A 27,212-nucleotide genomic window follows, 5' to 3' on the forward strand; every position below is an offset into this window, starting at 1 on the left:
ACTTGCAAAAATGCCTGGTTTTGATTTGGCACCCCTTTTTTTCCCATAAGTTAAGTGTGGGCTGCTGTGGGAAAGGCTTTCAGAGCAGCAATCTGTTGCTCACCTTTATAGCTGGAGCAGGACACCCCGATGAAAACCTTCCCACAGAGTTTCTTTGTTTCGGTGAATTTTAGCTACCCCAGATAAAAACTGGAAGCACAAAGGCTAGAAGAGGACAAGAGGCGTGAGGACTGCTCAGTCCCTTTCATGCTCTTTTAGCAAAGCTTGGAGAGAAAAGATGCAGGTTTTATCCTGAGATCCCCTTTGCACCTTCCTGCAAGCCCCTTTCAACACACCTGAGTGCCAGGCTGAGCCCCTTTTCAAATCCTGCTCCTAAATATTGCATTCCCACTGGCCAGGGTGGAAATTACTTGGATTCTTCTACTTATGCCAATTATGTTTTGCTCCGTGAGTGGCTCATTGAGCTAAATGGGCTGAGCTTTCCCCAGCTGATGTATATCCAGCATCAGGTTGAATTGGTCCTGCAGTGGGATGGGTAATCCAGTGGGAAGGAGCAGGGAGAAAGAGGCACTAGAAAACCTGAGCTGCTGTTCCAAGGGAAGCGGTACCTTCTGGGGCTTGATTTCTCCCCCAGCTTCCAGATGGATACAGACTAAGTTTGGGATCTGAAAGCTATGTGTAAAGAACCCTTTGGTGAGTGGTCCCATATCAGCGCTGCTCCCCAGAACGCCCTGCAGAGAAGGTAAGTGAAAACTTTGAGGAAGGAAGACCCTGAGATACAACCCTGCCAGAGAGGGACCTGAAGAGGGGACTGAGCCAAAAAACTGGGGAAAAAAGGGCATAGGATACATCCAAACAAAGACACAGATGGAGAAAGTGGCTACCATGGAGCAAAGAGTGTGTGATAGAGCAGGCAGGATGAAGCCAACACTATGAATAGAACAAATGATTAACAGCAGATATTTACCCAAGAGATGTGAATTTATGAAGTTGCCAAACAGCTCGTTGTGCGCTGTCTCCCACCCCTGGGTAGCCGGAGACGGGAAGGTAGGAAGCAGGACTGGTTGGTAGAGGATGCTGTGGATGCTACACATCCCAGTGTGTTCACGGGGAGAAAGCTTCCCTGATTTGGATGTAACCTCTGGCCGAGGAAAACTTTCTGCCCAGGGAAGAACTGGTTCCATCCACAACTGGTTCCCTGAGCAGCTTCTACAGCAGCAGGACTGTCCCTGCCCAGACCTCACCCTGCGCCAGAGAAGCACCTGGTGGGTGTTTGCTCCCGCAGATGCCCTCGCTGCCTCATTAAGTCCTTGGGAAATACAACGTAATGTTAAATGAGGCTCCTGGAAGACATATTTTTTATCTCTCTTTGCTGTGGGTCTTGTTGTGTTTGTCCATGATGCAGTTGTTATGGAGCAAAGAAGCTAGTAGAAACATGACAAAGTTCATTTATGGCCAATACGGTTTTACGGGGCTGGGTGATTATTTTACAGTTCAGAGCTGCTCACAAGGGAATTCCTTGCACATGAGGATCCACAGGCTGCCACGAGGCTTTATAAGTTCATAAAAGCAGCAGCCTCCTTGGTGGCAGAGCACAGGGACACTGCTGCATTTAATTTTAAGTGTGGGTGTGAAGGGAAAATCCCCGAAATCCCAGCGCTAGCAAGGCCAGGGGATAACACCCAGGGTCAGGGCTGTCATGGCTCCCTGCGATGCAAGGATCCGCTCTCTCTAGGGCGGTATCACACAAAGTGCACTGTGTTTTTGGTGCTCCTTCCCTGACTGGGATGTGCAGGCTGTGGGGCAGGGGAAGGGCACGGGGAAGCCCCGAGAGGCACGGAGGTGGGATGTGGGAGGCCTAGGCAGGAGCATCCCCTCTCCTTTACCTCCAGAGGAGAGCGCAGCATGGTGCCACCTGCCTGGACGGGTAAATCCTGTGCCCCGACTGCCTCCTGTTTGCATCGCTGATGCTGCCAGCGAAGTCACTGGGTCACAACCAGGTTAGCGCCACCCTCGCTGCCTGCCCCAGAGCCACGATAAGGCTTTATCAGACCACGAGCATGAGCCCTTGGCGTGGGGCTGAGGCTGTCCCTGGGGAGCAGGGCTCCTCAGCGCTTATCACCTCCGTAATTGTGGTGAGGAACCGAGCCAGGGAAACCCCGTCCAAGGCCAAATCCCGAGTGCCGGCTGCTGGCCGGAGGGCTAGGGCACCCTGGTGCTGGGCTCCCCGTCCCCAGGTGTGTGATGGCAGCCTGGTGGTGGTGCAGATCTTGCTGCCAGAGCAGTGCCGAGGCTGAAGCATCGCCGGGCCTCAGCCGCCATTCCCAGTGCTCCAGTGCTAGCCGGGCTCCGGCCCTGCTGCAGCCAGTCCAGCTCTATCGGCTGGCATTGAGCACGCGGATCGCTAAGGAAGGCCCAAGTCATCCTCACGGAGGAGCAGGTGTCCTGCTGGCCATGAAGGCAACAGCCTCAAGGCAACAGCCTCTCCAGGGATACTGAAATGCAGACGAGCTATTTCAGCAACTTTAAAAATGTCATTTGGCGCGCGCAGGTAAACGTAACGTGTAGTTGCACAACAGCACCCAGCTCCAAACGCGCGGTCTTTCCAGACTTGTTCTGCCAGTCCAGCCAGATGGCCGGATCTGCTGGAAATTTCGGCAAGAAAACCCGCAGCATGGGGCTGTGCAGGTCCTTGGCTGTGCCGGGGCCGTGTTCCATGTCAGTGCAGCCCACGCCCTGCACGCCATTGCCCGGCAGTCCCAGTGCTGCCTTCCCAACAAAAGGGAAAGCACCGTCAGTCCCCTGCGGACAGCAAACACGCTCTGCTCTTTGAAGCCTTTGAACGGATTTGGTTGGGCTGGTGGCGGAGTTTGAGGAGTACACAAAGAGGAATGCAGAAAGTGCTTGTGTTGGGAGGCCGGGCTGTTGGCAGGCGTTGCCAGCTCCCCGCTGCGGTCTGGCCACAGGAGCAGGTCTACGGAGCCGGGGGAGTCCCTGCGCCAGGTGGGCGGCAGCTTCGGGCAGCGTGCGTTGATCCCATCTGCTGCTGAGGTGGGGTTTCCATGATTTGGTGCAGGAGGTCTTCACAAGTCTGTGAAAAGGTTTGATGGGGGGAGAGATGTGAGTCACAAAGACCAGCAGCAGCAGAGAACAGCACTGGAACAGTGTACTGTCCTAAACCAATGCACTGCTGCCAAGCACCTTAAAATGTTCTCAGTGGATAGAGAAAAAACGTCACATTCTGCCTGCTCCAGTGCATCTCTGATTGCTCCTGCAGCTCCGGGTGCTGTGGCCTCCCCACGCACTGCTGTGCTGTCCCGCACCAGCCTCCTGCCAGCAGCCAAGGGACCTGCAAATCTGGGGGCTCAACAGTCAGTCTGCAAAGATGTTGGGGACCCTTGGTATCCCACCACGCTCCTACCATGACAGTCCAATGCGTGCAATGCTTTGCATCCCTCGGTGAAGTGACCGGGGCTGCCTCTCCGGCTGCAAACACCAGCAGGTCCATCCCCGCAGCCCCGCACACCCGCCGCAGCAGAGCCTGGCCAGCAAACCTCGGGAGCTGCCCCGCACCGATTGCTCTCCAAAGGTCCTCTGCAGGCAGAGACTCAAGTCGCTCGCTTGCCTTCTCGCTGCCAGTGCTACGAGATCTCCCGCACCGACGAGACGGGCAAGACACTGCCCTGGGCCCTCTCTGGACAAAGGATGGACGCCCTGTGAAAGAATTCTGGTTTCACTGCGTGTGGTCAGATTAAATGTCTGGTGTGAATGGACAGAGCCACGGGCTGTATGACACGGGCCAGGGAGCTGGGCTAGCTGCTCCCCGGTGCAGATGGGTAAACAGCTAAATAAAAGCTCAGAGGCAGAGACCCGTGGGAGACTCTGGGGCTCAGCCGCTCAGCGGCACAGGGAGCCCAGCTCCCCTCGGCGCTTGCAGGGTGCGCCTTCATTTAATTCTGAAGGGTAATTTACCCCTGCTGCGGGTGGTGGAAGACTGACAGGTCCTGCAGCAGCACAGGGGCAAAGGAGCGGTACATGCTGCCATGAGGGGCTTAGCAGAGCCAGCAATGGGAGTGCTGGGACAGGAGGAGAGGTCTCTGACCCCCTGGACTTAATTTCTCTGACCCAGGGATAAAACTTAAAAGTCAAAAAAACTCAAACGTGCACTAAAGAGTTGTCCCATCCCAGTGTGTGTGCAATACAGAGCCACACAAAACCTGAACCTCAGACATTTTATGTTATTCTTCTAATTCAAGGAACTTTGATTTTACTTTTCTATTGAGCAAAATTAATTCTCCTTTCTGTAATTAATATGCTGCTGAAATGGATTCTTAATTACAGATAAATCACAAATCTACACACTCAACTGTTATGCTTTTCAAGTAATGAAAGAGATCATTTGTCTTCCTCAGATGAACAGAGACCAACTAGCACACCATTTCCCCCTTTATGAAGAATTCATTTGCCTTAGAAAGAAAGTCTTTAAAAAAACATTGCAAGGATTTCTTGAATAGGGGATCAAAGCTCCCACACTGCTGGAAACCATTTTTGCTAAATAAGATGTGGGTGAAGGAAAAAAAAGTAAAAGTTTTTTGGTAGTGGTTGGGATTACGACACCCTTGGGAAGGAGGAGGACGTGGGGTCAAGAAGTTGTGACCAGGTTAGCAACACAGGGAACAGAAGGGGAGGACAAAGGAACAGAAAGTGGAAATGGACAGATGAATGAGGAAGCATGTTTCTTTGCCGAAAGAGAATGGATGCTACATCAATTCATACTGAGAGCTAAAGGGTGAGGGCCTGTTAATGGATTGGGGGACACAGCAGGGATCAGAGGTCACGAGTGCACTCCGCTAGGCTAATTGACTGTTATGTGCATATTAGTGACGATAATGTAGTAGGATAGTGGGATGTGGGGAGCAGATATGCAAAAGTTCCACTGACAAGCGCCGTCCTGTAATTCCTGTCCCACACCTGCTAAACAAATGCACACACACAAGACAGTGGCCTTAGCTGTTGTCCTTCAGGAGGGGAGCCCTCGGTGACAGGTAAGCATCTCTGACCTGATGGTGTGTGCGATGAAATGAACTCGCTCACCACATTTGCTTTGCGGTCTTATGGATATTTATTTCAGTCCTATGTGCTGGGGACAGCCCCATCATGTGACCAGCGCATCGCACCTGGGCTGCTTCTACACCATCGCCGAGCTCCCCTGAGCACCCCGGTGGGATGGGGGCTGCTTCAGGGTCAGGAGTGTTCCCTACCATTAACCACCTGCCTGTGCCTGCTGCGCTCCCAGGGACTGTCTGCAAGAATAACAAATGAAAACCAGAGAGCCTGGGCTCTCCCCCACGTCCCAGTCCGGTCTGCGGGCGTCCCGCCAGCAGCTCCAGGCAGAGCAAGGCTAGTGCTCATCCTCCTCTGCTAGAATTTTATGCCAGCCCCGGCGTGTCGGAAGCGCCATGTTCCCCAGCACATACAAACTGGTGCAGGGGGTTAATATAAAGTCCACAAGATTGTCCAATAGCTGCTGCAGTCACCCCGTCTGAGTGTGGCTGTGGCTGGGGGGGTGTTGATGCCCCACCTTAGCCGCCACAGGCAGGTGTCCTGTGTTTGCTGCTGTGCAGATGGAGTGAGAATTCCCTGGCAGGAGGCACTGTGGTTTCTCTTTACTGGTTTGGATCAATTACAGGAAACAAAGCAAGCCATCCTTTGCCTTGTGGTGTTTCTGCGGCCTGCACCTGAGAGGGGTCCTTCACTGGAAGGCTTTAGGTCACCTTGCTCAGCAACACAGAAAAAGAGTGAAATTGGCTCCAGTTGACTGAGATACGGGATCAGTTTTGAAATCAGATGCAGTTTTGAGCTGACTTTTGTGGAATTGAGATCCAGGCCAGCGCTGCTAATAAAACAGGATTGCCCAGGTTACATCAGGCTACTGGAGCATTAATCACCGCATCCATGGCTAAGCTGAGCTGAACGGCCCATGCTCCTGCACCACGCGCACCCTCCAAAGGCCTCACTGGTCACCTGGTGTCAGCTCTGACTTGGCAATTAGCACCGAGTAATTGATAGAGCAACACTGGGGAAGCAAAGGTAAACCCGACGCCGTGACAAGAGCAGTTTCGCTTTGCATTAACTGAAGTTGCTCCATTTTTGTATTTCACTGACTTCTCTCTTTCACCGTGACACACAACATGACCCCTCGCAGCCCGATTCCTGGCGCTGGCCCCTCCGACCACTCCAGGGCAGATTGACCTCCGTACGGCAGCTCAGCCCCCATGGCCGCACGTGCTGAAAGATGGGAGCGTGCAGCCAGGGGCTGCTCCTGCCGCAGGGTCCCTTGCTCACGACGCACAGCTTTCCACCTGCCTGGCAGCCGGCAGTGCCGCCTCGGGAGGAGAGCTCCTTATTTCCTACACAAAGGGATTTCCCAGTCGAGTGATGAAGAGAATATTTCCCATTTCCTCACTCTTGAATCTGCTGACAGCATCTCTTGGTGAGTGATGGATATTGGAGATGATTTATAGTTCTTTGTTACACAAATGCCTCCACATTCTTCCCTGTCCTCTCACAGCAACCATTAGTCACTTTTCCCAGCAGAAAAGCAAGAGCCTCAGTCCAGGAACGGCTCGAAGGATGCAGTGTCGAGTCTCTCTCCCACACTGGCTTTATTTGCTGTAAATACGCCATCAGCCACGGCTCGGGGACACCAATGAGGGAAGCGTCAGCGTTGTGGTGCTCTGCACCCACCCAGGTCTCTGAGTGGCTGCTTCCACCCATCTGCTGGGAAGCCAAAAGGTTGGCAAAGAAAAAGCACTATAAATCAGGCAGATAGGGGCTGTGGGGAGGATCACGTTTATGCAATTTTTCATCTCAAAGTTTGTAATTAAAGTAGTGAACGATACAGCAGGAACAGCCATTGCCAGTATCTCTTAGGGCTCTCAGACTTCAGCAATGTAAGCATTTAGCCCTTGAGACTTTTATTACATAAAATAGTTTTTGCAATGCTGCTGTTCCTTAATTGAATTTCTGTTTGTTTTACTTCAAGAACACCAGGAAAAATATCTGTATCATTTGATCTGATACAGAGTATGAGGAGACTTACCTGTACTATTGGGTCTCACAGTTTATCATAATGAATAAATACATGAATTAAATAAATTCTGATCTTAATCTATGCAAAGTTTCTCCATTACCTTGAGCAGCTGAGCCAGTTGCTGGGTTGCTCCTGCCATTGCCTCTAGCGTTTCTCTCTTCAAGCACAGTTGTGAGGCTGGATTGTATCAGTGGAAATCAAGGTTTAAACAAATTAACTGGGCACATTCCTGACTTTAATTTAGCTGTCACTGGGACTGCCAACCGGCTTCATGTCAAATACACGCTGAAATGCTCTCTTGATGTGGGTCTTAAAATCAGTAGGGTAGTGCAGGATTGACCCTTAAGTATTTTTTAACAAAATGGGTTCGAATCAAACCAAGAGAGAACATTCCTCCACTTCCACAGGGAAAGGCAGAACCACTTGTTGCAGATCACAAAGGGAATTCCCCATCAATCCACAAAGAGAATATAAAACAAGGGATGATCCAGGCAATGAAAATTGCTAATAAGCCACCGTTTTTCCTCCTCAGAAATATCTAGGGCCTAAGTTTACATCTCTAAGAGGCACAGTGGAGCTGATAATCTCTACTTGCTGGTGCTGTGATGGATAGAAGAGAGGTCACTCCTTTGAGACCAGCTAATGATACTGTAAATCACCAAACCCCAGACAAGCGTGAACAAAAACTTCCCACAAAAGCTTTTGTCCTCCGATTCAGCTGAGCCCTTCCTTAAAAATAGCCGAAGCAGTCAGCGCAATTAACTTGCCATCAGGAACACACAAAAGGACAAAACGCCGCCACCGGCCTGTAAAGATGTAGAACAGTTTTATGGCTCGTATGCAGGATCCGATATTTCTGATTCCTTTTGTCCTCATGCAGATGATTAAAAATTATTAAAAACAAGGAAACAGGGCATCAACAAACACCACTCTGCCGTGGGGCCCTCCCGGCCACACAGCCACACAGCTGACTCGGAGCTCCTCCAGGGCTTCTCCCACCGGGGAGGCTTCTCCCGGTGCCCCGGGGCCTGGTGCGGCCTACCGCGGAAGGCATCCCGGCGAGGCCTAACCGCGCGGTTGCCATGGCAGCGCGGCGCCGTCACACCCCCACGGCGCCCTCCCGGAAGTACTTCCTACTTCCGGCAGGGCGCCGCCGTGGTTGCTGGGAGCTGTGCGGCAGCATGGAAGTTCAGGAGCTGTTTCGGCGCTTGGGGGCCGGTGCCCGCTTTGATGTGCGGCGTTTTGGGGGAGATGCGCGGCGATTTGGGGTGCGGCGCTACCGCGGGGAGGTTGGGAAGGGTCTAGGCACCGTTCCCTCCGCCACACGGGCCCGCGGGCCCTGTCCCGTTCGTGCGGCGGGGCACCGGGCCTGCCTGCGGCCTGGTTGTAGCGGTCTGGATCTGCGCAGGGCCGCCTCAGCGTTTTCCCTGCTCTCTCCCGCAGGTGATGAAGGGGAGCGGCGGCGGCGTCTCGCTGGAGAGCCTCGACTTCTTCGGCCGCAAGGAGGGAGCCCCCTTGGCGTCTGCGGGGGAAGGCTGGGGGCTCGCAGGGGCTGGCGAGGAGGGAAAGGGTGGCGAGCTGCAGATGGAGGATGAAGCAGGGAGTAACGATGGAGAGGTGTCAGGAAAGAGAAAAAGAACTGCAGAAAGCAGTGGTGGCAAAAGAAAAAAGAAAAAGACACGAGGTATTTATATATATATGTGCGTATGTCCATGGCAGAATATCCTGATGTCCTGGTTTCAGCTGGGATAGAATTAATTTTCTTTCTAGTAGCTGCTGTGTTTTGGGTTTGGTGTGACAATAATGCTGGTAACGCATATTGTTTTAGCTGTTGCTAAGTGATGTTTACATTAGTCAATAACTTTTTCAGCTTTCCACAGAAGCTGAGAGGGAGCATGGACAGGACAAGCTGCCCAAAGGAATATTCCGTACCATGGATGTCCTGCTCAGTATATAAATGGGGGTTGGCCGGGGCTGGGCTGGGCAATTGATCATGGGGTGGTGAGAGTGACCTGTGTCGCTTTATCTCAGCCCATGAGATTTTCTTCCTTTCCCCTCCTTTTCTCCTGCGGGGTGGGGAGTGAGCGAGCGGTTGCGTGGTCTTGGTTGCTGACTAGGGTTAAACCCTGATACCCAGTGAAGTTCATGCTTCTTACTTCTTTCAGTTTATTTTAAATCTCCAGGTAGTGTAGGTCATTTTACCAGAGTAAAAGAGGCTTCTAGGTTCTTTGACTGGCCTGTGCCAGAACTGATGAAATAATTGGGTTAAGATTCGATGTTAAGGCATGGGGATATGGTTGCCATCCTTCTGGAGTCTTCGTTAACTTTAGCGAGAATGAGAGGAAAAAGGTTTTGAGATGACCTTTTTTTACAGGTAATTTCTGACTCGATTTTGCTAATGGAAATTTCAATTTTTTGAAACTTCCAGAAGCAGCATCAATGTTGGAGTTGTCAGAAAGTAATGGAATAAAGTGGATGTCCTCTCTGGAAGCAAAATTTGAAGATGCAAAAGACAAAAAACCTACTGCAGAAAAACTTGAACGCTTGAGAAGACAAAAGGTGAGACCGCAGAATTCTGATGTAGCAACAGATTACTTGGTTTCTGTGGGTGTTTCGTCAGAAAATTGAGGTTCATTTATGGTAGCTTCTCTTGGGAGGAGGGTGACTGAGTATGGGGAAAATAACCAGTAGATAGATAATTGTATATGTTTAGTTTTATGCTGTCAAAGAAAGAAAGAGTTTGTCATTTGCCTTTTAGATAAACCGCTTCAGAAATCAGCACAGGATTAGCATTCAAGGAACAGATCTTCCGGACCCAATTGCCACGTTTGAGCAACTTCAAAAGGAATACAAAATCCACCCTAAAATCATGGAGAACATTCAAGCTGCTGGTTTCCGGGTCCCAACACCAATCCAGATGCAGGCTATTCCCGTCATGCTTCATGTAAGTCTCCTGGTATTGCGTTTTATTACAGGGAACTTGGCAAAGTTTGTAGAGCGGCCTCTCTTTAGGGTCACGGCAGAGGTTAGTTGCATGGCTTTAGAGACAGATCAACTGCATCAGAGTTCAAAACCTAGCCATTGCAATATTCTTGGTCTGTGCTTATGTATTTTGGGTTAGTTTGTAGCATTTATATTTATGTGAATGTGATTTTTGTTTTGTTTTGTTTTTTTCTTCTAGTAAACTATTATACCCTTCTTGGTTTTTTTTTCTTACAGGGTCGGGAACTTCTAGCTTCAGCTCCTACTGGGTCTGGAAAAACACTGGCATTTTGTATTCCTCTCTTAACACATCTGAAACAACCCAGGAACAAAGGATTCAGAGCTGTGATAGTATCGCCTACCCGAGAACTCGCTAGCCAGGTGTGCGTTGAGGGGAAAGGGGTTGTTGTCATATTGATGTATTTCAAAGTTTTCACTCTGAATCCATAAATCAGCTTAATAAGTATTTTTTTCCTTTATTGTCCTCAGATATCAGAAAAAGATAATTTAAGTGTTTAAGTCTTTGTCTTCTGTGAAATAGTTACACATCTAGCATCTCAATCTAATCTAGATAATTAGATTAAACTCAAGATTCTTTGATCATATTTTAAAACTGTCCAGTGCTTAGGTGCTCTTAATGCCTACCTTCATATTTGAGATTGCTACAAGAGATTTATATGTTTGTCCCAAACGCAGGAGTTCAACGAATAACTTTATATTGAAGCTTTGTTATTAAACTGAAATAAAAATTACAGCTTTAGGCAGAGTTCCATATTTACTCGAACAGGAGAGCTACATCATTAGAGTCAAGATATGGTAGTCAAACCTGTGAGAACTTTCAAGTGAATAATACATGTTAGAAAGTTATGTTTTATTAAGCTAAGAAAACTAGACATCTTTCTCTTAACGCTGAAATCGGGGTGATGTTTGATGCTGTATCTTCAGGGCTGTCTGCAATTTTTCTGGTTAGAAAAGCTAATTAGCTCAGTTTAAAAATTTAATTTATTTTGCTGCATTTTCAGACGCATCGGGAGCTGGTGAAGTTGGCTGAGGGGACAGGCTTCAGAATACATATGATCCACAAGGCAGCTGAGGCAGCAAAGAAGTTTGGGCCCAAGTCTTCTAAGAAATTTGGTAATTGTTTTAACTACTGAAGTGCTTCTGAAAATTTAAAAAATGTCACTGACCTTTCTCTTCTGGCCTGCGTGGATTTAAAGAGATTGGTTAATACCACTCAAGATGTGTAAGCTGTTGCTCAACACTAAAAAGTAGCTGGCATGGAAGAAATAGGAAGTGAGCCCGACAGTGGATCCTGTTAAATTGTACCTCTGGCAGATTGGAACTTGTGTTTCTCAGGGCTCTGTTAGTCTCATTTATTTTGTGTCTTTTTTAATGTTTTGCCCCCCCCCCCCCTTTTTTTTTTTGTAGATATACTAGTTACTACTCCAAACAGACTTATTTATTTGCTGAAACAAGATCCTCCAGCAATAGACTTGACCAGGTACTGGGAGTCTTTATCAAATCTGGCTTTGCTGCTACTTTTGCCACTGAAAAGTGGATGCGTGCATAGTTCTTGCGTCTGTGATTGTCTGTTAGAACTTTTGCCTTCTCCACAAGTGGCTTTTACTGAAAAGGAAAACTCTGTGTTCTAGCGTGGAGTGGCTGGTGGTGGATGAATCAGACAAACTGTTTGAAGACGGGAAGTCGGGGTTCCGAGATCAGCTGGCCTCCATCTTCCTGGCGTGCACGTCCCACGTGGTGAGAAGAGCCTTGTTCAGCGCAACCTTTGCACATGAGGTAGAGGAGTGGTGTAAACTCAACCTTGACAGCGTTGTTCTGGTGTCTGTTGGAGCAAGGTTGGTGTGCAGTTGTACTCTGATTATCTCATGTTTTTCTCCTTTCCTGGGCAAATAATTTGCTTTTTTTGCATCATCAGTCTGCTTGGTTGTATGTCTCTGTTGCAGCACGTTGGTTGTCTACAGAAAAAATTGTCTAGGCATACAGATCTTTCTCACATGTTGGGGAAAGCCTTGTTTTTCTTTACCCGTTACTTTATCATCAAATCTTAACATTAATCATAAAAGTGTCTACTGGTGAAGTAAGTTTGTCATGCAATATTTCTCATTCAGCAGGTAATATTTTATGCTTTTTAGTATTTATAAACATAGCAATAAACTCTAATGGTAGCACGCTTCTGTTGGATTTCTGGTTTCAGAAACTCTGCAGCAGAGACAGTAGAACAAGAGCTGCTGTTTGTTGGATCGGAGACAGGAAAACTAACTGCAATGAGAGAGCTTGTTAAAAAGGTATTTTTGAAAGATTGAGTACGTTCTGCTTTCTGCTGAACTGAGCTGTGTGTTCTGTCAGAGACTCCTAATTTCCTAGGGCAAAGACTTCTCTGTCACACATGTTAAACCATTGTCCAAATCTGCTGTACAAGAGGAAGAGTAAGTACCCTACCTATGAAAACTTGAGTGTTTTCCCCCTTCTTGGTTATATATTTGAGTCTTGCTTAGAAGCAGTTTGTCTTAACAGTCTAATTTTACTTGGCAGCGTGAGTGGGTTCTTCACGTTGAGTGGAAGAAAAAAATTAATTGTTTCTGTGGATTAAAATGCAGCCTGATGCTTAAGTTCCATCAAAGACAATAGAGCTGAATTTGCTTAGTTGTGACTTCCAAAGACTTGGCTGGTCAAAAAAAAATCAATCATCCTCTGAGATGGAAAATACTGGGGCTAGTTAAGTCTCTTTAGTAGCTCAGTGACTGTAACCAATAATGGTAATAAAAGGACTTGAACCTTAGACAGGCTTATTCTTTTGCAGGGTTTTGCTCCTCCGGTCCTTGTTTTTGTACAGTCTATTGAGAGGGCCAAAGAGCTTTTCCATGAACTTATTTACGAAGGCATCAATGTGGATGTCATCCATGCAGACAAAACTCAGCAACAGGTAGGAGGATATAATTTCTCTTCAAGAAATGCTTTACAACACTCTTGCTTTTACCTTTCTTTCTAATGTAACTTCAGGTAACTTTGACAGTAAATTACTGCAGGGTTTTGTTTAGAGGTTTAGTTTTATTTGTTAATGTGATGGCAACTTTCAGGAAACAAGTTCACCTCCCTTCTCAAATTGCTAATTAGGCTATTTCCAAGAACCTTTCTTTTCTTTTCCTAGAGAGATAATGTAGTACACAGTTTCAGAGCTGGGAAGATCTGGGTGCTCATCTGCTCAGCCTTACTAGCTCGCGGAATTGACTTCAAAGGAGTGAATATGGTCATCAATTACGATTTGCCAACGAGTGCGGTGGAATACATCCACAGGATAGGTGAATGATTGTTCACAAATTATGTCCTCTTTCTGATTTCCTAGGTCTTCAATGTAGATGCTCTTGTGCATGAGGAAAAATCCTGAAAGCAAGCCTCCTCTTTTGCTGCAGCACTAGCTTCTACATCGCTTGAGCCAGTTTATATCTGGGCTCAACTTTCAGTAAAACTGCATTACTTTTTGTCAGTCTTCTATTAACCTTAAGTACTTAGACGCTTCCGACATTCCTGTGCTTTCATTCAATAGGAACAATCTTTGGGGATCGGTTCCTTGGTAGTATACTTAATGTATGAACACACGTCAGGAGGCTGGGGCTGTGAAAAGGAATAGAATAAAGGGAAACATTTAAAGTAAAATCTCTACTCTGTGCAAAATTTGTGTTTGACAGGTCGTACTGGAAGAGCAGGGCACACAGGAAAAGCAGTTACTTTCTTTACAGAAGATGATAAACCTTTATTACGGAGGTAAATTGGAAACATAGCAAAAATGTTTTTTGTGTTTTGTATAGTGTACTATATTTCTTGCTTTAAAAAAACACAACAAAACAACACCAGTGAAACAGCCAGTTGTTAGGGATTGGTGTTTTCCACAGAAGATGCTTTTCTTTTGTCCAAGCACTTACCACCAGAGTTAATCTCTTCTCTCCTCTCCTTTCCAGTATAGCCAATGTTATTCAGCGAGCTGGTTGTCCTGTGCCAGACTACATAAAACACCTTCCCAAACTGCAAAGGTATGTTCATTTGAATAGTTTACTAGGTTGTTTCCCATTTTAAATGCCTGCATGAGTGGTGCTGGGTGGATTACAGAAGATCTAGTTGTTTGCAATATAATTGCAATTTAGCTGCAAACGGAATTTTACACAGGGTGGTTGTGGCAGTTTTACACCCAGACAAAAATGGAAACAAAAAGAATTCTCAGCTTACGGTTTTCCTTAAGTTAACTGTTTTTCTATGAGTTCGCTGAAATCTGCTTTAGACTTGCCAGGCCCACGCTAGTGAAATGGCCTTCTGATATATGAACGTCAGTCCTTTACTCTTTTGAGCTACCTGTAGAAAAATCTGTGTAGGGATATATGCATATATAGATAAATAATTTCTTAATTAGTACTTCTTTTCATGCTTTTGCACACCTTCCAATAGTTTCTAAAACTAGAAATCCTTATGTATCTGTATTAGACTTAGATATTAAAGTTTGAATGTCTGAGAGATAACGTGGCTGAACAAATCTTGGAATAAACAACACTGAAAATACATTCAGACCCATAAGTCCCTAACAACTAGTAAAGGATTTAATTATCTGTTTTATTTACTTTGGATATTAATTTTTGCCCTTTAAGTAATTTAATCCTTCTTCACTACACGTCGTTCTCAGCAAACAAAAGAAGAAATTAATTAAGAAACCGTTGAAAAGAGAATCCATTCGTACCACCCCGGAGTGCTTCTTAAAAAAAGGCAAAAGAAAAACGTAAGTAGGTTTTTCTCAGGAGGAGTTTGAGAGAGGCCTTTTAGCCAGAAAAGGCCCAGCAAGCTTCCTCGAAAGAAACTGGTAACTTATTTGGGGGGACCACCCAGTCATAACTATTTTAGTGATGGTGAAGTTTTAGTGTCAATATCTGCTATATACTTCATCTTTTTTTATATGTAATGTTCAATGTGTTTCTTGTAGGAAAACTATAAAGGAAAATATTAAGGAAAAAAAGAATGTTAAAGAAGATAAAAATGGCAGTAAATTACAGACTGTTTCAAAAAGCTGAATAGCAACAGACTGCTCGTGAGCTGGGGCTGACACCTACATCTGTGATGAAGAACAGAAGAATGAAGATTGTAGCAAAGGCGAAGGGGGCAAAATATTTCTTGTTTCCTTCTGGGTGAGGATGGATGTTTACATGCAAGAAAGTCTCTACTGAAATACCAGTAGCAGATTCCTGAGTGCTTCTTATAGAAGCTGAAGAGTGTGCTCTTGCAGTAAATGCCTTGTGTTTCTGAACAATAGTTCAAAAATAGCATCTGTTTTTGTTATTATCACGCAGTTTTATGTTACTCCTTGGAAATATTGTCATTTCTGTGTTCAGATCATCCCTGATATGTTTGTCAGACTTCCAGAAGATTCAGTGGTAGAAAACACACAAAGCTTGCTGTTAGGCTTGATAGGCTTCCTTGGTGACTTTTAAAAAACAAAACAAACCCACTTGTATTTTAGGTGAAAGTAAGTCTTGCTTCTACTCTTTTGCTTCTGTAAGATCATTTTGAAATAACAAATACTTTACATGTCTGTAAACTCTAGTAATTTTGTACTGTTTTATATTTAAGCCTCAAAGCAGAATAAATAAGGCCATAAAAGAGATGTGGCTGTCTATACAGCCTTGACAGAACAGGTCTGCAGGGCCTGTTGCCCGTAAAGGCCAGACTCCACACATTTTCCACCTCCTCGTCTGCTAATTGTGTTCTCAGTCCAGTAACGCAGGAATAGCTTCTCCTTTGCAACTGTAATCCTTCTTTATTAAAGCATTCCTGTACAGAATTGTCTCTTGCTTTGTCATACTTAATCCCACCACACCAGGTTGCTCCAAGCCCCGTCCAGCCTGGCCTTGAACAGCTCCAGGGATGGGGCAGCCACAGCTGCTCTGGGCAACCTGGGCCAGGGGCTCACCACCCTCACAGCAAAGAATTTATTCCTGAGATCTCATCTAAATCTTCCCTCTTTCGGTTTGAAGTCATTGCCCCTCCTCCTATCGCTACACGCTCTTGTAAAAAGTCCCTCTCCCGCTTTCCAATCATGAGTATCTGTCGTGCATACACGGTACAATTCTGCTGAAAGATAACGCCACAGTTCTCTTCCTGTGGGACTTAGTTTTAAAACTGAGAGCTTAAATCTCATTTATCTCTTTCTCTCAGGCTGGGTTTGACTTTAATGTGGTTTCTGACACCAATCAGTAGCTTATCGAGACGTTTACCGTGTAATAAATTACTATTCCCAGTGCCCTCAGCAGGGCCCTGTCGAGCAGCAGCCCAGGGGCAGAGCTCCGGCAGGGCTTCAGGCCACCCCTGAGCTCTGCATCCCCGCGGCCCCTTCGTGTTCGGGCGGAAGGGCGGCGCTTTGTCAGCGAAAAGAGGTTCGTTTCGGTGCGTGAAGTTGACTTTCATCAACGCAGAACCTCGATCTTATAAGCGTTCTTGAAGAGAAGGTAGGGCCCTTCTCTCCCCTCAGGCCACCGTCGCCCCCACGCGCGTCCTCGGCCGCCCGGGTGCCTGTTCCCGCCGCGGCCGCTCCCCGTGGGGCCGAGCCGGGGCGGTGGGGCCGGTCTGTGGGCGGTCCGCGGCTGGGCCCGGCCCCGGAAGCCGCCGCCGCTCAGCTGACAGCCGGGGCCGGAGCGGGAAGATGGCGCTGCGGCCGGGACCCGGCGCGGGAGGTGCCGGCGGGGCGGCGGGCGGCGGTGGAGCAGCGGGGGCCGCCAGGTCGGTGATGGCGGAGCACGGCAGAGCCGGGGGGAGCGGGGCGGGAGGGCTGGGGCTCAGCGGGGGGGTGAGGCCGCAGGTGAGGGGGCGGAGGTGAGGGGGGGGGCTGTGGGGACGGGGGAGGGAGATGGGGAGTGTGGGGGCAGAGACCGGGCGACGATGGGGGAACTGAGAGGGACGCGGGGAGGGCAGACATGGGGGAACTGGTGGGCGATGAGGTGGGCAGAGGTGAGGGGGAGACTCGTGGGGTGGGGGCTCGGGGTATGGGGGTGGGATGTGGGGGTAGAGGGGTCAGGGCCCAGGCGGGGAGTGGGCCCAGGAGGGGTATGTGGGGTCCCTGATGGGTTGTGGGGGTGCCGGGTGGGATGTGGGGGTTCCGTGTTGGGTATGTGGCGTCCCGGGTGGGGTATAGGGGTCCTGGATGAGGTGTGGGGGTCCCAGACGACGTGTGTGGCTCCTGGGTGCGATGTGGGTGTCCCGGGTGGGATATGTAAGGTTTTGGGCAGTGTGTGTGGGGTCCCAGGTGGGGTATGTGGGGTCCCAGGCAGGGTGTGGGGGTCCTGGGTGGCATATGGGTTCCCAGACAGGATGTGGGGGACGTAGCTGTGGTGGCTGTGCAGTTTGCTGGGATGTATTTGCCTTTTGGGAGCCCACCTTATCCCCCAGCTTGTTGGGGCTCGGGCAGTTGTAGCCCACTTGCCATCAGGCTCGGCAGCTGCAATCTCAGATATTGGGGCGGGAAGGGATTTTGGGGTCTCGCCAGCCCTGCCCGAGTGCCGCTGGTGTTGGTAACGATAAATGTTGCTTATCACCACCGGGCAGGCTTGTGGCCACTGCAGGACAGAGCTGCTGCTCGCCTGCCACTGCTGCGGGGAGTTTTCTTTCCTCTCCATCCCACAAAAGGCACATCAGCAAAGAGGGAGGACTGAGGGATGGTGTCAGGAGAAGGAAACAGTAAATGGGATGCGTGAACATGTCATTGTGTTTTTGGAAAGGCTAGGAAGCTGTATTTTGCAACCTTTGAAGACTTAGTAATTCTTTTTTTAACGTAGGCTCTGGCGTGCTGTTTATCTGTTGCCCTACTTCTGGGGAGCCTGGGTAAATTTTGCAGTTGACAAAGGGAATTTAAGTTCATTGAGTCATCTTGAATATTTGAAGCCTGTAGTTTTGTCGGTGTTATTGGGAGTGTGCGGAGGGGTTGTCTCCAGCGGGGTGATGTTCATCCGTAGGGCCGGGGTATCCCCGTCACCTGAGCCAGGTTTCCGCTCTGCATTGGGCAAAGGCGTCCCAGGGGTCTGGAATACTTGGGAAGGGAAAAGCTGAAGCGTCTATGCCTGTGCACACTGTGGAAGGATGGGAGGCTGTCTTCTTCTTTCCCTGCGCATATAAATCTGAAATAGTTCTTGTGAGGGGCTGGATAAACAGTCTGACCTCTTAGAGCAATGACACCTGCTCAGCGATTTAATGTGAAAGTAACAAAAATGTTATCAGCAAACTATAGGTTTTGCAAAATAAAAGTATTTAAAAATCATTGTTTCCCATTGTTAGTATTTTGGTTTCTTTGAGAATGAAGTCTGGAGGTAGAGGAAAAGTTCCGTTCTCTGGTCCTGTGTAGGTTCTTTGCCTTGTTTCACTTTAATTTTTATGGATTTTTGCCATTTAAAAATGCTATGACGGTCTCTGTTGTGTTGGTAGAGTGGAACTGGTTGGGAATTAAGGCGTTTAAAAATCTACTTGTAGGTAGGAAAATGTTATGTGTAGTTTGGAGCTCTTATAGTGAAGTATGAATACAGAACAGGAGTTGCTTCTCCCCACGCTCCTGCCTTTTGACTGAAGCTGTTGGTTGGTCTGTTTAGGTTTTTTTTTTGAAGTTCCATATTTAAAATACTTATAGGAATTTACCGATTTATATTACTACTTTAAGAGTTCCATTATAGGGTAATTGCTTCATTTTCCTTATTTCGTGCGGCGTATCACACATATTACGCTTTCATACTGTGTTACCCAAACTATTACAGTTAGTTGCGTGAGCCTGGGAGATAAAGTGCTTCTGCTGTTGAGAAAAACAGAGATGTCTGCAGGTGCATTTAAATCCATTGTGGAAATAAAAAGGAGTAAGAAACTATATTAATATAGGATGCTTAATAGTCGTGAGCAAATCTGTATATTTTAAACATCTGGGGTCATAAAGGTTTCCATTGTCTAGAAAGTGTGTTTGGTCATTTTAAAGCACACAGTCAGCTGGCATAAATGTTCCTTTAGCCCCCAAGTAGTACACTGCTCCTTACAAATGGCTTAATTTATCATGCCCATGATTTATTTTTTTTTAAATGTTCTACTGTTTTGATTTTGTCTGTTTAAATTCTCCCATCAGTGTTGTTATTTTGAGATAACTGGAATTAAAATGTTTTCTTTAAGAGAAAGCTACTTCGGACGTTGCTTCTATCACCCTATAGTTCATCAAGTTCAGTGATTTACTGTAGTCCTTCAGTGAATCGAAGAATGACTGCGCTTAGCTTCCTTTCTCAGCGATGGGAATCAGCCACTTCTTTAACTAGATGCGTGTGGGCATTTCTTTTGCATCTCCGAAAAGTAGTTTAGAAATAAAGTTCCTGTTGCTTGACTAAATAAGTTGATGGGGTTTGTGTACGTGGCTGATGTTGGTGGTTGCACGGATGACTCTTGGAGCGAGGTCCGTGATGAATCCGCACTGCACCTACAGAGTGCTGTGCTGCCGGAGCTTGCTTTACTACTTTTAACTAGCTCTTCTTTCGGTGCCCTCTAATTAGCTTCAGGGTTTTGTTTGTTGATTTTTTTTTTTTTCAGCAGAGACTTCTAAATAAATCAGGAGCTCTGTGGAAAGGGATAAATATTTAATAGTCTGGCCTTTATTTGCTTCCAACAAGCAGAGGTACCTTGCTATGCTTCTTCAGTTTACATTACAGTTGCTGATTTGGAAGAATTCTTGTTCACTGGACTACCCAATAAGAAGGGAAAACACAAAGCTACAGACACTTTTCCATACTTGCGAGCTTTTTAAAAATAACTTTTAACATTTCATCATTCTGACGAAACTAAGAATGGTGTATTTTTATGGCGGAAGTTCTACACGTCTGGAATTACACAGGTTTTAAGGGGGTATATTGCTGAGGAGCACTCTGTACCAACAGCCTTGTGGGCAAAATAATTATTTCCAGAGGTGAAACCAAATGCAGGGAAAATCCAGTTAATTCACTGTGCTTCAGCCCTTGAGTGGAGAAAATAGCTTTTCTGACTGACAGCGGAGTTCAGTCGTGGGTCCCTCTGTGATTTTCAGTCAGCTGTTTGTTTTCATGATGTTAATATTTGTATGCTAACAAGTGGATAAAAATGAATTGACCAGCAGTCAGTTGAACAGCCCTTGGCTGCAGCGAGAGCTGTGTGACCCGAACCCAATCCAGAGAAGCCCAGCACTTGTTTTGAGATGAGGCAGCGAACGTCTGCACAGTGCTTCGAAAAGAGAAGCCAAAAATTGTGGTGATTGAGGCTGATAAGACCTGTTGGAAGGCGTAGGTGTGTGTTAGTTGTGGACGGAGAAATTAGCACATAGCGGTCAGGGTAGAAGAAGAGGCTTCAGTATTAAGATTTTGAGTTAGAGGATGAAATGAAGAGTAATATGGGTTGTCTTGGTGACCGCGTAACCTGCTGTCTGTATAGCGGGGAGGTGCAATTTGCTCCTGGATGAATGCATAATTTAAATTCCTTATTTTATCTTAGTACTCGTATTACACAGCTCTTTTATATTTATAAACCAGGTTGGCTTTCAGAACTTCCTGCAGGTTTTGCAAAACTGTCTGCAGTCATTTATGATAGCATCTTCTCCTTTACTCTTAAGCAGTTTCTTTTATACCTACCCTTGTGCTGAGGAATATAGAATATCAATAAGTGTGTTTCTCTTTCATGGTATTTTAATGTAATAGCTGCCTGGGACACTGGGTCAGGTTCTTGTTTGGTAAATTACTGCTGACAAGGGTTTCTGAGAGTCGCTTGCAAATAAGACTTTTAAACTAGGTCCTTTTTTGGACCTAGTGCAGCACATGGTTCTTTTTGAAAGTGAGGGCTAGCAATTTCCGTTACGATTTCAGTTGAAATTTTAACAGCTCTTCCTCCAGGTACACTTGGCCCTTGATACTTGAATGAATTTTTTTTTTCCAAGGCACTATTTCTCTTGTAATTAGATGTAACTGAGAAAATAGAAACTCCATTATTTTCTCATGCTTAGTGTTCCAAAGGGGACAAAAATGCAGAAGTGGCAGGGTTTCATGCATAGTTTGTTTCCCTGCAGAAAACTGTTAGTAAGCAGCTGAGAACTATTGTCTGGTGCAGTTAATGGTCTTGCTGAATCAGATACTTCCACCAGGAGATGCTTATTCATTCTGCGGTGCTTGAAGGCTTAGCCTACACTAACAAACTGACCTGTTACCAACCTGTGTAGGTGTCGAAACTCTCTTGTGGGTGATGTCGATGAGTCAAAGCCATTTTAGTGCTGCTGTGGAGGATAAGATCTGTTTCTTCCTAGCTTTGCCGCCTGTGATGACGCTGGTGGGATGCTCTGGTGCTTTGGGGGACCCTTGGGAGGGGTGGCCTTTCTCTGGCGGTGGGGTCGGGTTCTGTGAGACCTGCAGGAGCAGATCCATGAGCCGACCAGAATGTGGGAGGCTTTGGGTGGTGGTGCTGACGTGCAAGTCGAGGTAGCTTTTTCAATCATTTATATTTGCCCTAAAATGATAGATCTTCATGTATCCTTGTTTTCCTCCTGCAGCTTCATGTTTCCTGTTGCAGGTGGTTTAGGCCCCCCTCAAGGTATGTATCAACCATTTGAGCACGAAGTTCTTTATTTTGTTTAGATACATTTAACAACTTAAAATAGTTCTGCACTGATGCTCAGAAGTGTGATTATTAATTGAACTCCATCGCTGTTTTTCCCCTTGAATTCAGTACTGGTAATCTGACTCTCGCAACTCTATAAAACTTTCTATGCGTTGTTGAAGAAGCAATGTTACCAGAATGCTGGATTAAAGATCTAGGAAAAATACATCTCCATTTTTAGCCTGAATTTGCCTTTAAGATTTTTGTGTTATTTTGAGTGTGGTATTTAACCTCTTTATGCTTCATCTACCAGCTGTGTATACCCATATTGTGTGGGTGTTGCAAGACCTGGTAAATATTTACAAAGCACAGCAAGACCCTGGGACAAGAGTCACAACCTGTGTGGAAAGTATTAATACAATAGGAGAGCCTCAGCCTTAAATTACCTTTGTTCTCATTCCTGTTGCAGTGCTGTTTAATTAATGGAAAATACAGAGAGAACTTGCAGTGAAAAGAGTTTTCGTATAAAAATCTTAGGGCTTGATTTATGGATTATTCTCAAGTGTGTTGCATCTCTCCTGGAGTGCTTTTGCCTGTGATGTTCAGTTATGCACAGTTATAATTATTTCACGGTGTGCTGGTAACAAACGTGTTAGTGTATGTCTCCCAAGATAGCAAAATATGAGATATGAAAATACTGAAACATAATCCACTTGGCTTTATTCAGTAAATTAATACATTCCAGCTTTATTTGTCTGATTTTGTTGAAGTTTAGCTTTTACTGACAAATATCATAAACATTCTAATATACGTAGTGGGCTAATTAACCTACAGACAAGTTATCCAGCCAGATCAGAGTGTGAAGTTGCATTGTGAAACGATGGGTTTATTTCCCAAGACTTATCTTCCAAAGCTGCCAGTTTTCCCTTTCAAGAGGAACGGGTGATTATCAGCACCAGTCAACGTGGTCAATTAAATCTTGTTAATTAGAAATGACCCTTTCAAAAATCATACAGTGAGAAACCCACGGAAAATCCTTACGATGATGGGAGAATTCATTGGCTTAGTTATTGGGAAAGCCCCGTAACGTTTCTTCCCTTAGACTGACCAGTATCTAAACTAAGGAAATTCTGTAACTGCCTGCAGTGTAGTATATTTTTTTATTTTTTTAAACAGTCCAGCAAAACCGGGAGTTTTTTCCTTTCCTTTGCTGGTTTAGTAACAAAACAGGTAAAAAAAAAAAAAAAGTTTTAACCCTAACTGGGAGCTTACCTTGTTTAATTTTTCATTGCAGGGATGATTCCTATGCAGCAGCAAGGATTTCCAATGGTTCCTGTCATGCAGTCCAATATGCCAGGCATGATGGGAATGAATTATGGTTCTCAGATGACTCCTGGACCCATGACCATGCAGGTGCGTGGCAATGAAATGTGGACTAAAAGGAGATTCCTTGGTGCTTGTCTGAAAGGTGGCAGCTGATGCCATAGTCCTCTCACAGCTGCAGTGGGGTGAGAGGGTGGAACTTGGCTAGAAACTGAAGTGTGGGTATTAGTCCGTAGTGGGACATCATATTTTATAGTATTCTCTTTGAAGACATTTCTGATAATTTAAAGAATTCTCCAGGTTTCACTGGGATATGGATAGAGACAGTGAGGGAGTCTGGCGTACATTACTAACTGTTGTAGGGTAGAGAGAAATGAGAGTGTAGTGCAAGGACACTATCGGTAATATTTAGTGTAACATTATAACCCACTCAAAGATATCAGAATCTGAACTTTGATTATACGTGTCGTGACGCCAAAGTGTGGTAAGAGAAGCATGGTCTCTGAGCAGGAAAGGAAACAAAAGCAACAGCAAGATGTTGAAAAGCCACCAGATGCCACCTACTCCAAACTGTGGTTAGTAATAGTACTGAATTTTGAGTAACTTAATTCAAAACTCCCACAACATACCTCTTCTGTCTTTTTAATTTTGCTTCATGCTTTTTATTCTTTTGCTTTGGTTTTATGTGCTTAACGTTAAGGTGGTGTGTCGTGTAGTATTTTAAATGAGATCTTTATAAACTGATAAGAAGTGACTGTGTACGCAATCTGATCATGACCAATTCACTGAATTGTTTTATCCCTTTGTAACTCAAATGCTGGAGTTAATAGAATTAAGTTTACTGTGTGTAGGTGGCAATTCATAGACTTTCTTTTTAAATACCTTGTTCTGGGGAACAAGGAAACTCTTAAATGTGCTGTATTGTCCCACGTGACCGGTTTTCCCATTTGTCCTATTTCCTGTGTTTCATTCGCCTTCTTTTTCTTGCTTAAAGTAAACTTTGTCTTTAGATCTGCTGTTGCTAATTGTGGAATTAGAATGAAATATGAGTAGCTAATATTAAGTTTTCTCTCTTTTCATCCTTTGTTTTCTATTTAGCACCATATGTGCTTATGAACAAATTTGCACTTTGCTGAAATGTAATGTTTTGGCGTGTCTTTTGCAATTGCCAAATTGCTATGTGACAAATTGAATTTATTCTATCTTCCCTTCCCACCCCCACTCGGAATTTATTAGATTAATTTTGTAAAATTTATAGTAGGAAGATGTTCTTATGAGAACTCGTCTAAAAACAGTAAATAGCTTTTGTTCTCTTCCTACATGTTCTGATACCAAATACAGAATGAATGGTAAGAAAAGTAAATTATTCTCTGCCCCCTTCTATATTAGGCAAGCTTTGCTGATATAACTGTATCAGAGTATATTTCTCAGCAAATGTTTCTGATATAGATGCAGTTTATTCAGACAAGTCTCCTCTTGGCTGTTGTCATGTGCTGTCTCCTGCCCTTGCCCCCCTGGAAACGCTTTGTTTGTGAAATGGCTAGACCTCATTTTGCCAGCGTCCATTGTTGGTTAGGAGTGTACACCTCCAGCAGGGGATTTAAAAGTATTATGTGATCACTTAGAATAGGAAATAAAAAGACCCAAGAAAACCCAAAAGCATGGTACTGAAACAGATGTAGCACTGTAAGATGCCTGTAACCTTCCTGCTCTTGAGGTAGGTTGTGTGGATTTGAAGTCTTAATTTTTTGCATTTGACCAGAAGACCATCCTGCTTTCTAAAATCCTTTAAGAATCGTAACTCAGTATTGAGAGGGAAGAGTGCCATCTACTGAGGGACCAGTGCTTTGCTCTCTAACAGCTACTCTGTGCTCAGGCACTGCTCATCCAGCTGTACTTAACGCTCTTAATTTTACGAGACCTATCTGGTTTGCAAGGTGGCAGGGTGTAATTGCCAGTGGTTTGGGTTTTTCTGTGGAAAAAAAAAATTAAATAAGGTTGTATTCTTTATTTTGTTCTAGGGTGGCATGCCTTTAGGGCCGATGCCAGCGACTGGAATGCCTTACATGGGACAGGCTTCTTTCTTGGGAATGCGTCCAGCAGCCCCGCAGTACACCCCTGACATGCAGAAGCAGTTTGCGGAGGAACAACAGTAAGTGACACTTATCCCACTCTTGAGAAATTCTTCTTTTTTAAGGGGGAGATGTAGTCTGGAAGGGTGGTCCACACAGTAAAACTATTAATAGTTGCTTCTGGAAAAGTAATCCTTTTAGGGTTGTAGAATGTTGTTGAGATCATTCCATTGCATTTGAAAGCCATCTATGAAGTTAGTAGTGGCTGTTGTACAGCTCTGAGAAGAAGTAGAAATGTGTGCACCAAGTCATCTAAATTTGAGACAGAAGAAATAGAAAAATCAAGCAGAAGCTTGCCATGAAAATTGTAATGAAAACAATTGTAATGAAAAAATATTTTTAAATTTTTAAAAATTATTTTGCTTCAGGAAGAGATTTGAGCACCAGCAGAAATTCTTAGAAGAAGAAAGAAAGCGGCGCCAGTTTGAAGAGCAGAAACAAAAGCTGAGACTCCTAAGCAGTGTGAAACCTAAGGTAGGTCCTAAATAATAAATGTAATAAATGGATGTTTCTTTCTTTAGTTTGTTTTTTTTTATGGCTTTTATTGGGATTGTTTCTCTCAACAAGCAAATAACTGGTGAATTTATATGAGACATCAGATTACGTCTCGAAAAGCATCTGAAATAGTCCTTTAGACACTGTTGGTGGAATGTAAACAAAGTCTGGTGTTGAAAATGAAATCAGCTTTTGAAAAATAAACCAACTTGGTGTGTAACATTTGGGAACAGACTGAGTTTCTGGAACAGAGAATGTTTGGTGCCTTGTTTGTTAACTTTATCCAAAGTTTTGGACACTTGCAATGAACTCGAAGGCCCTTATCTGTAGGAATAGAAACAGCTGAGTAAGTTTCCTGTGCATAAAGCTATGTCGTCTAAAGGCGGAGAAACACCGCTATGGTGTAGTCTGCAAAATAAATGCTTTCTAAATGGGGGAGTTATTATTGATATGCTTCGGGAAGGCACTGCTGGAGAAAGAAGGGTTTGATGTAACAGCAGGCATTTTTCATTTTTGTACTGAAGAAGTGTGGATATTGAAAGAAAATTGAGCTGTTCTGTGAATTTTTCAAAATGTGTTCTGTGGTGTTTCAGACAGGTGAAAAAAGCAGGGATGATGCTTTGGAAGCCATTAAAGGAAATTTAGATGGTTTTTCTAGAGATGCTAAAATGCACCCAACACCAGCCTCACATCCAAAAAAGCCAGGTTTGTCATTTTTCTCATTTTTCTCATCTTTCAACTGAAAATAAAACTCTAATGTTTGAAATCCTCAGTAGGGGGAACTAATTCCAAGAAGTATTTTTGTTTGGTGGAACAAAGCAAGTGGATTAACTGTCTTGTAAAATAAAGTGTCATTCTAGCAACTGTTTGTGTGGTCAGGTTATGAGGGTGAAATATTAGATACCAACTTATATTAGAATTGAAATTTTTAGAATAAAGCTTAACGTGCTGTCTTTAACATGAAATAGCATGGAAAATGATAATATGTTTGTTCTCCTCTAGTCAAAGCATTAATTAATGTTTTGCAGAGTGCTTTTGAAGGCAAGAAGTGCCATACAAGTGCTAACAATGATTAAAACGTGTACTGTAACAGCTTACTTGGGTACTGTTGCCCGGGCATGGTCAAACCGAAGCCTTCTGTATTCTCAGTAATTACTGTATTTGTAACAATTACTACTGAAGATTTCCTGTGGGTTGCAGTATAGTTTGTTCTGTGTCTAGCCTGAAACAAAGCTTATCTAGACAAGTTTTTTCCTGTATAAAATGTTTATCTCTACTGTGGATTTGCTCTGTGATACTTTTGAAGTTACAGGTGGTTTCTGACAATTTTCTGTTGTCTGTAGATTTGCCCATTCTAAGTCAGTTCTGTTAAAATGGGTAACTATGCAAGGGATCAAACAGCAGATTGTCTAAATTTAGTACACATTTCTTACGTGTCTTATGGTATATTATTGAGCTTTTGAGGATAAAACACTCCTTTGAGGGAGAATGTCCCCATCCTGTGCACACCCTCATTATGTCCAGTTTGAAATATTACTTCTTGATTTGTTTTGACCCAGTCTGTT

At 45.1% G+C, this 27,212-nt stretch overlaps 2 protein-coding genes across 7 annotated transcripts in view; both read left to right on the forward strand.

Annotated features, from left to right (window-relative positions):
* The first annotated feature begins 8,245 nt into the window (after positions 1–8,245).
* Positions 8,246–15,908, forward strand: DDX52 (DExD-box helicase 52). 2 transcript variants are annotated; one of them, XM_063342024.1, is made up of 15 exons: positions 8,246–8,361; positions 8,537–8,777; positions 9,522–9,652; positions 9,852–10,037; positions 10,313–10,456; positions 11,098–11,209; positions 11,504–11,576; positions 11,728–11,931; positions 12,291–12,381; positions 12,897–13,019; positions 13,245–13,395; positions 13,783–13,858; positions 14,053–14,124; positions 14,766–14,858; positions 15,060–15,908. In XM_063342024.1, the coding sequence occupies exons 1-15, from the start codon at positions 8,275–8,277 to the stop codon at positions 15,145–15,147; spliced, it is 1,872 nt and encodes a 623-aa protein (XP_063198094.1). In that variant the 5' UTR covers positions 8,246–8,274; the 3' UTR covers positions 15,148–15,908. The 2 variants fall into 2 exon arrangements, with proteins under 2 accessions (XP_063198094.1, XP_063198095.1); XM_063342025.1 differs by lacking the exons at positions 13,783–13,858; positions 14,766–14,858; positions 15,060–15,908.
* Positions 15,909–16,719: 811 nt separating this feature from the next.
* The window catches only part of SYNRG (synergin gamma), a 44,225-nt gene continuing 33,732 nt past the window's right edge, over positions 16,720–27,212 (forward strand). For 3 of the 5 annotated variants that reach the window (XM_063340824.1, XM_063340825.1, XM_063340826.1), the window contains exons 1-6: positions 16,720–16,849; positions 21,651–21,691; positions 22,992–23,110; positions 25,042–25,172; positions 25,521–25,626; positions 26,241–26,352. In XM_063340824.1, coding sequence (XP_063196894.1) covers positions 16,773–16,849; positions 21,651–21,691; positions 22,992–23,110; positions 25,042–25,172; positions 25,521–25,626; positions 26,241–26,352 — 586 coding nt within the window. In that variant the 5' untranslated portion in view covers positions 16,720–16,772. The remainder of the gene's footprint in view (positions 16,850–21,650; positions 21,692–22,991; positions 23,111–25,041; positions 25,173–25,520; positions 25,627–26,240; positions 26,353–27,212) is intronic. The other 2 variants (XM_063340827.1, XM_063340828.1) reach the window with 1 other exon arrangement.

The sequence above is a fragment of the Chroicocephalus ridibundus genome, chromosome 7 (genome assembly GCF_963924245.1).
Source record: "Chroicocephalus ridibundus chromosome 7, bChrRid1.1, whole genome shotgun sequence".
NCBI classification, from domain to species: domain Eukaryota; kingdom Metazoa; phylum Chordata; class Aves; order Charadriiformes; family Laridae; genus Chroicocephalus; species Chroicocephalus ridibundus.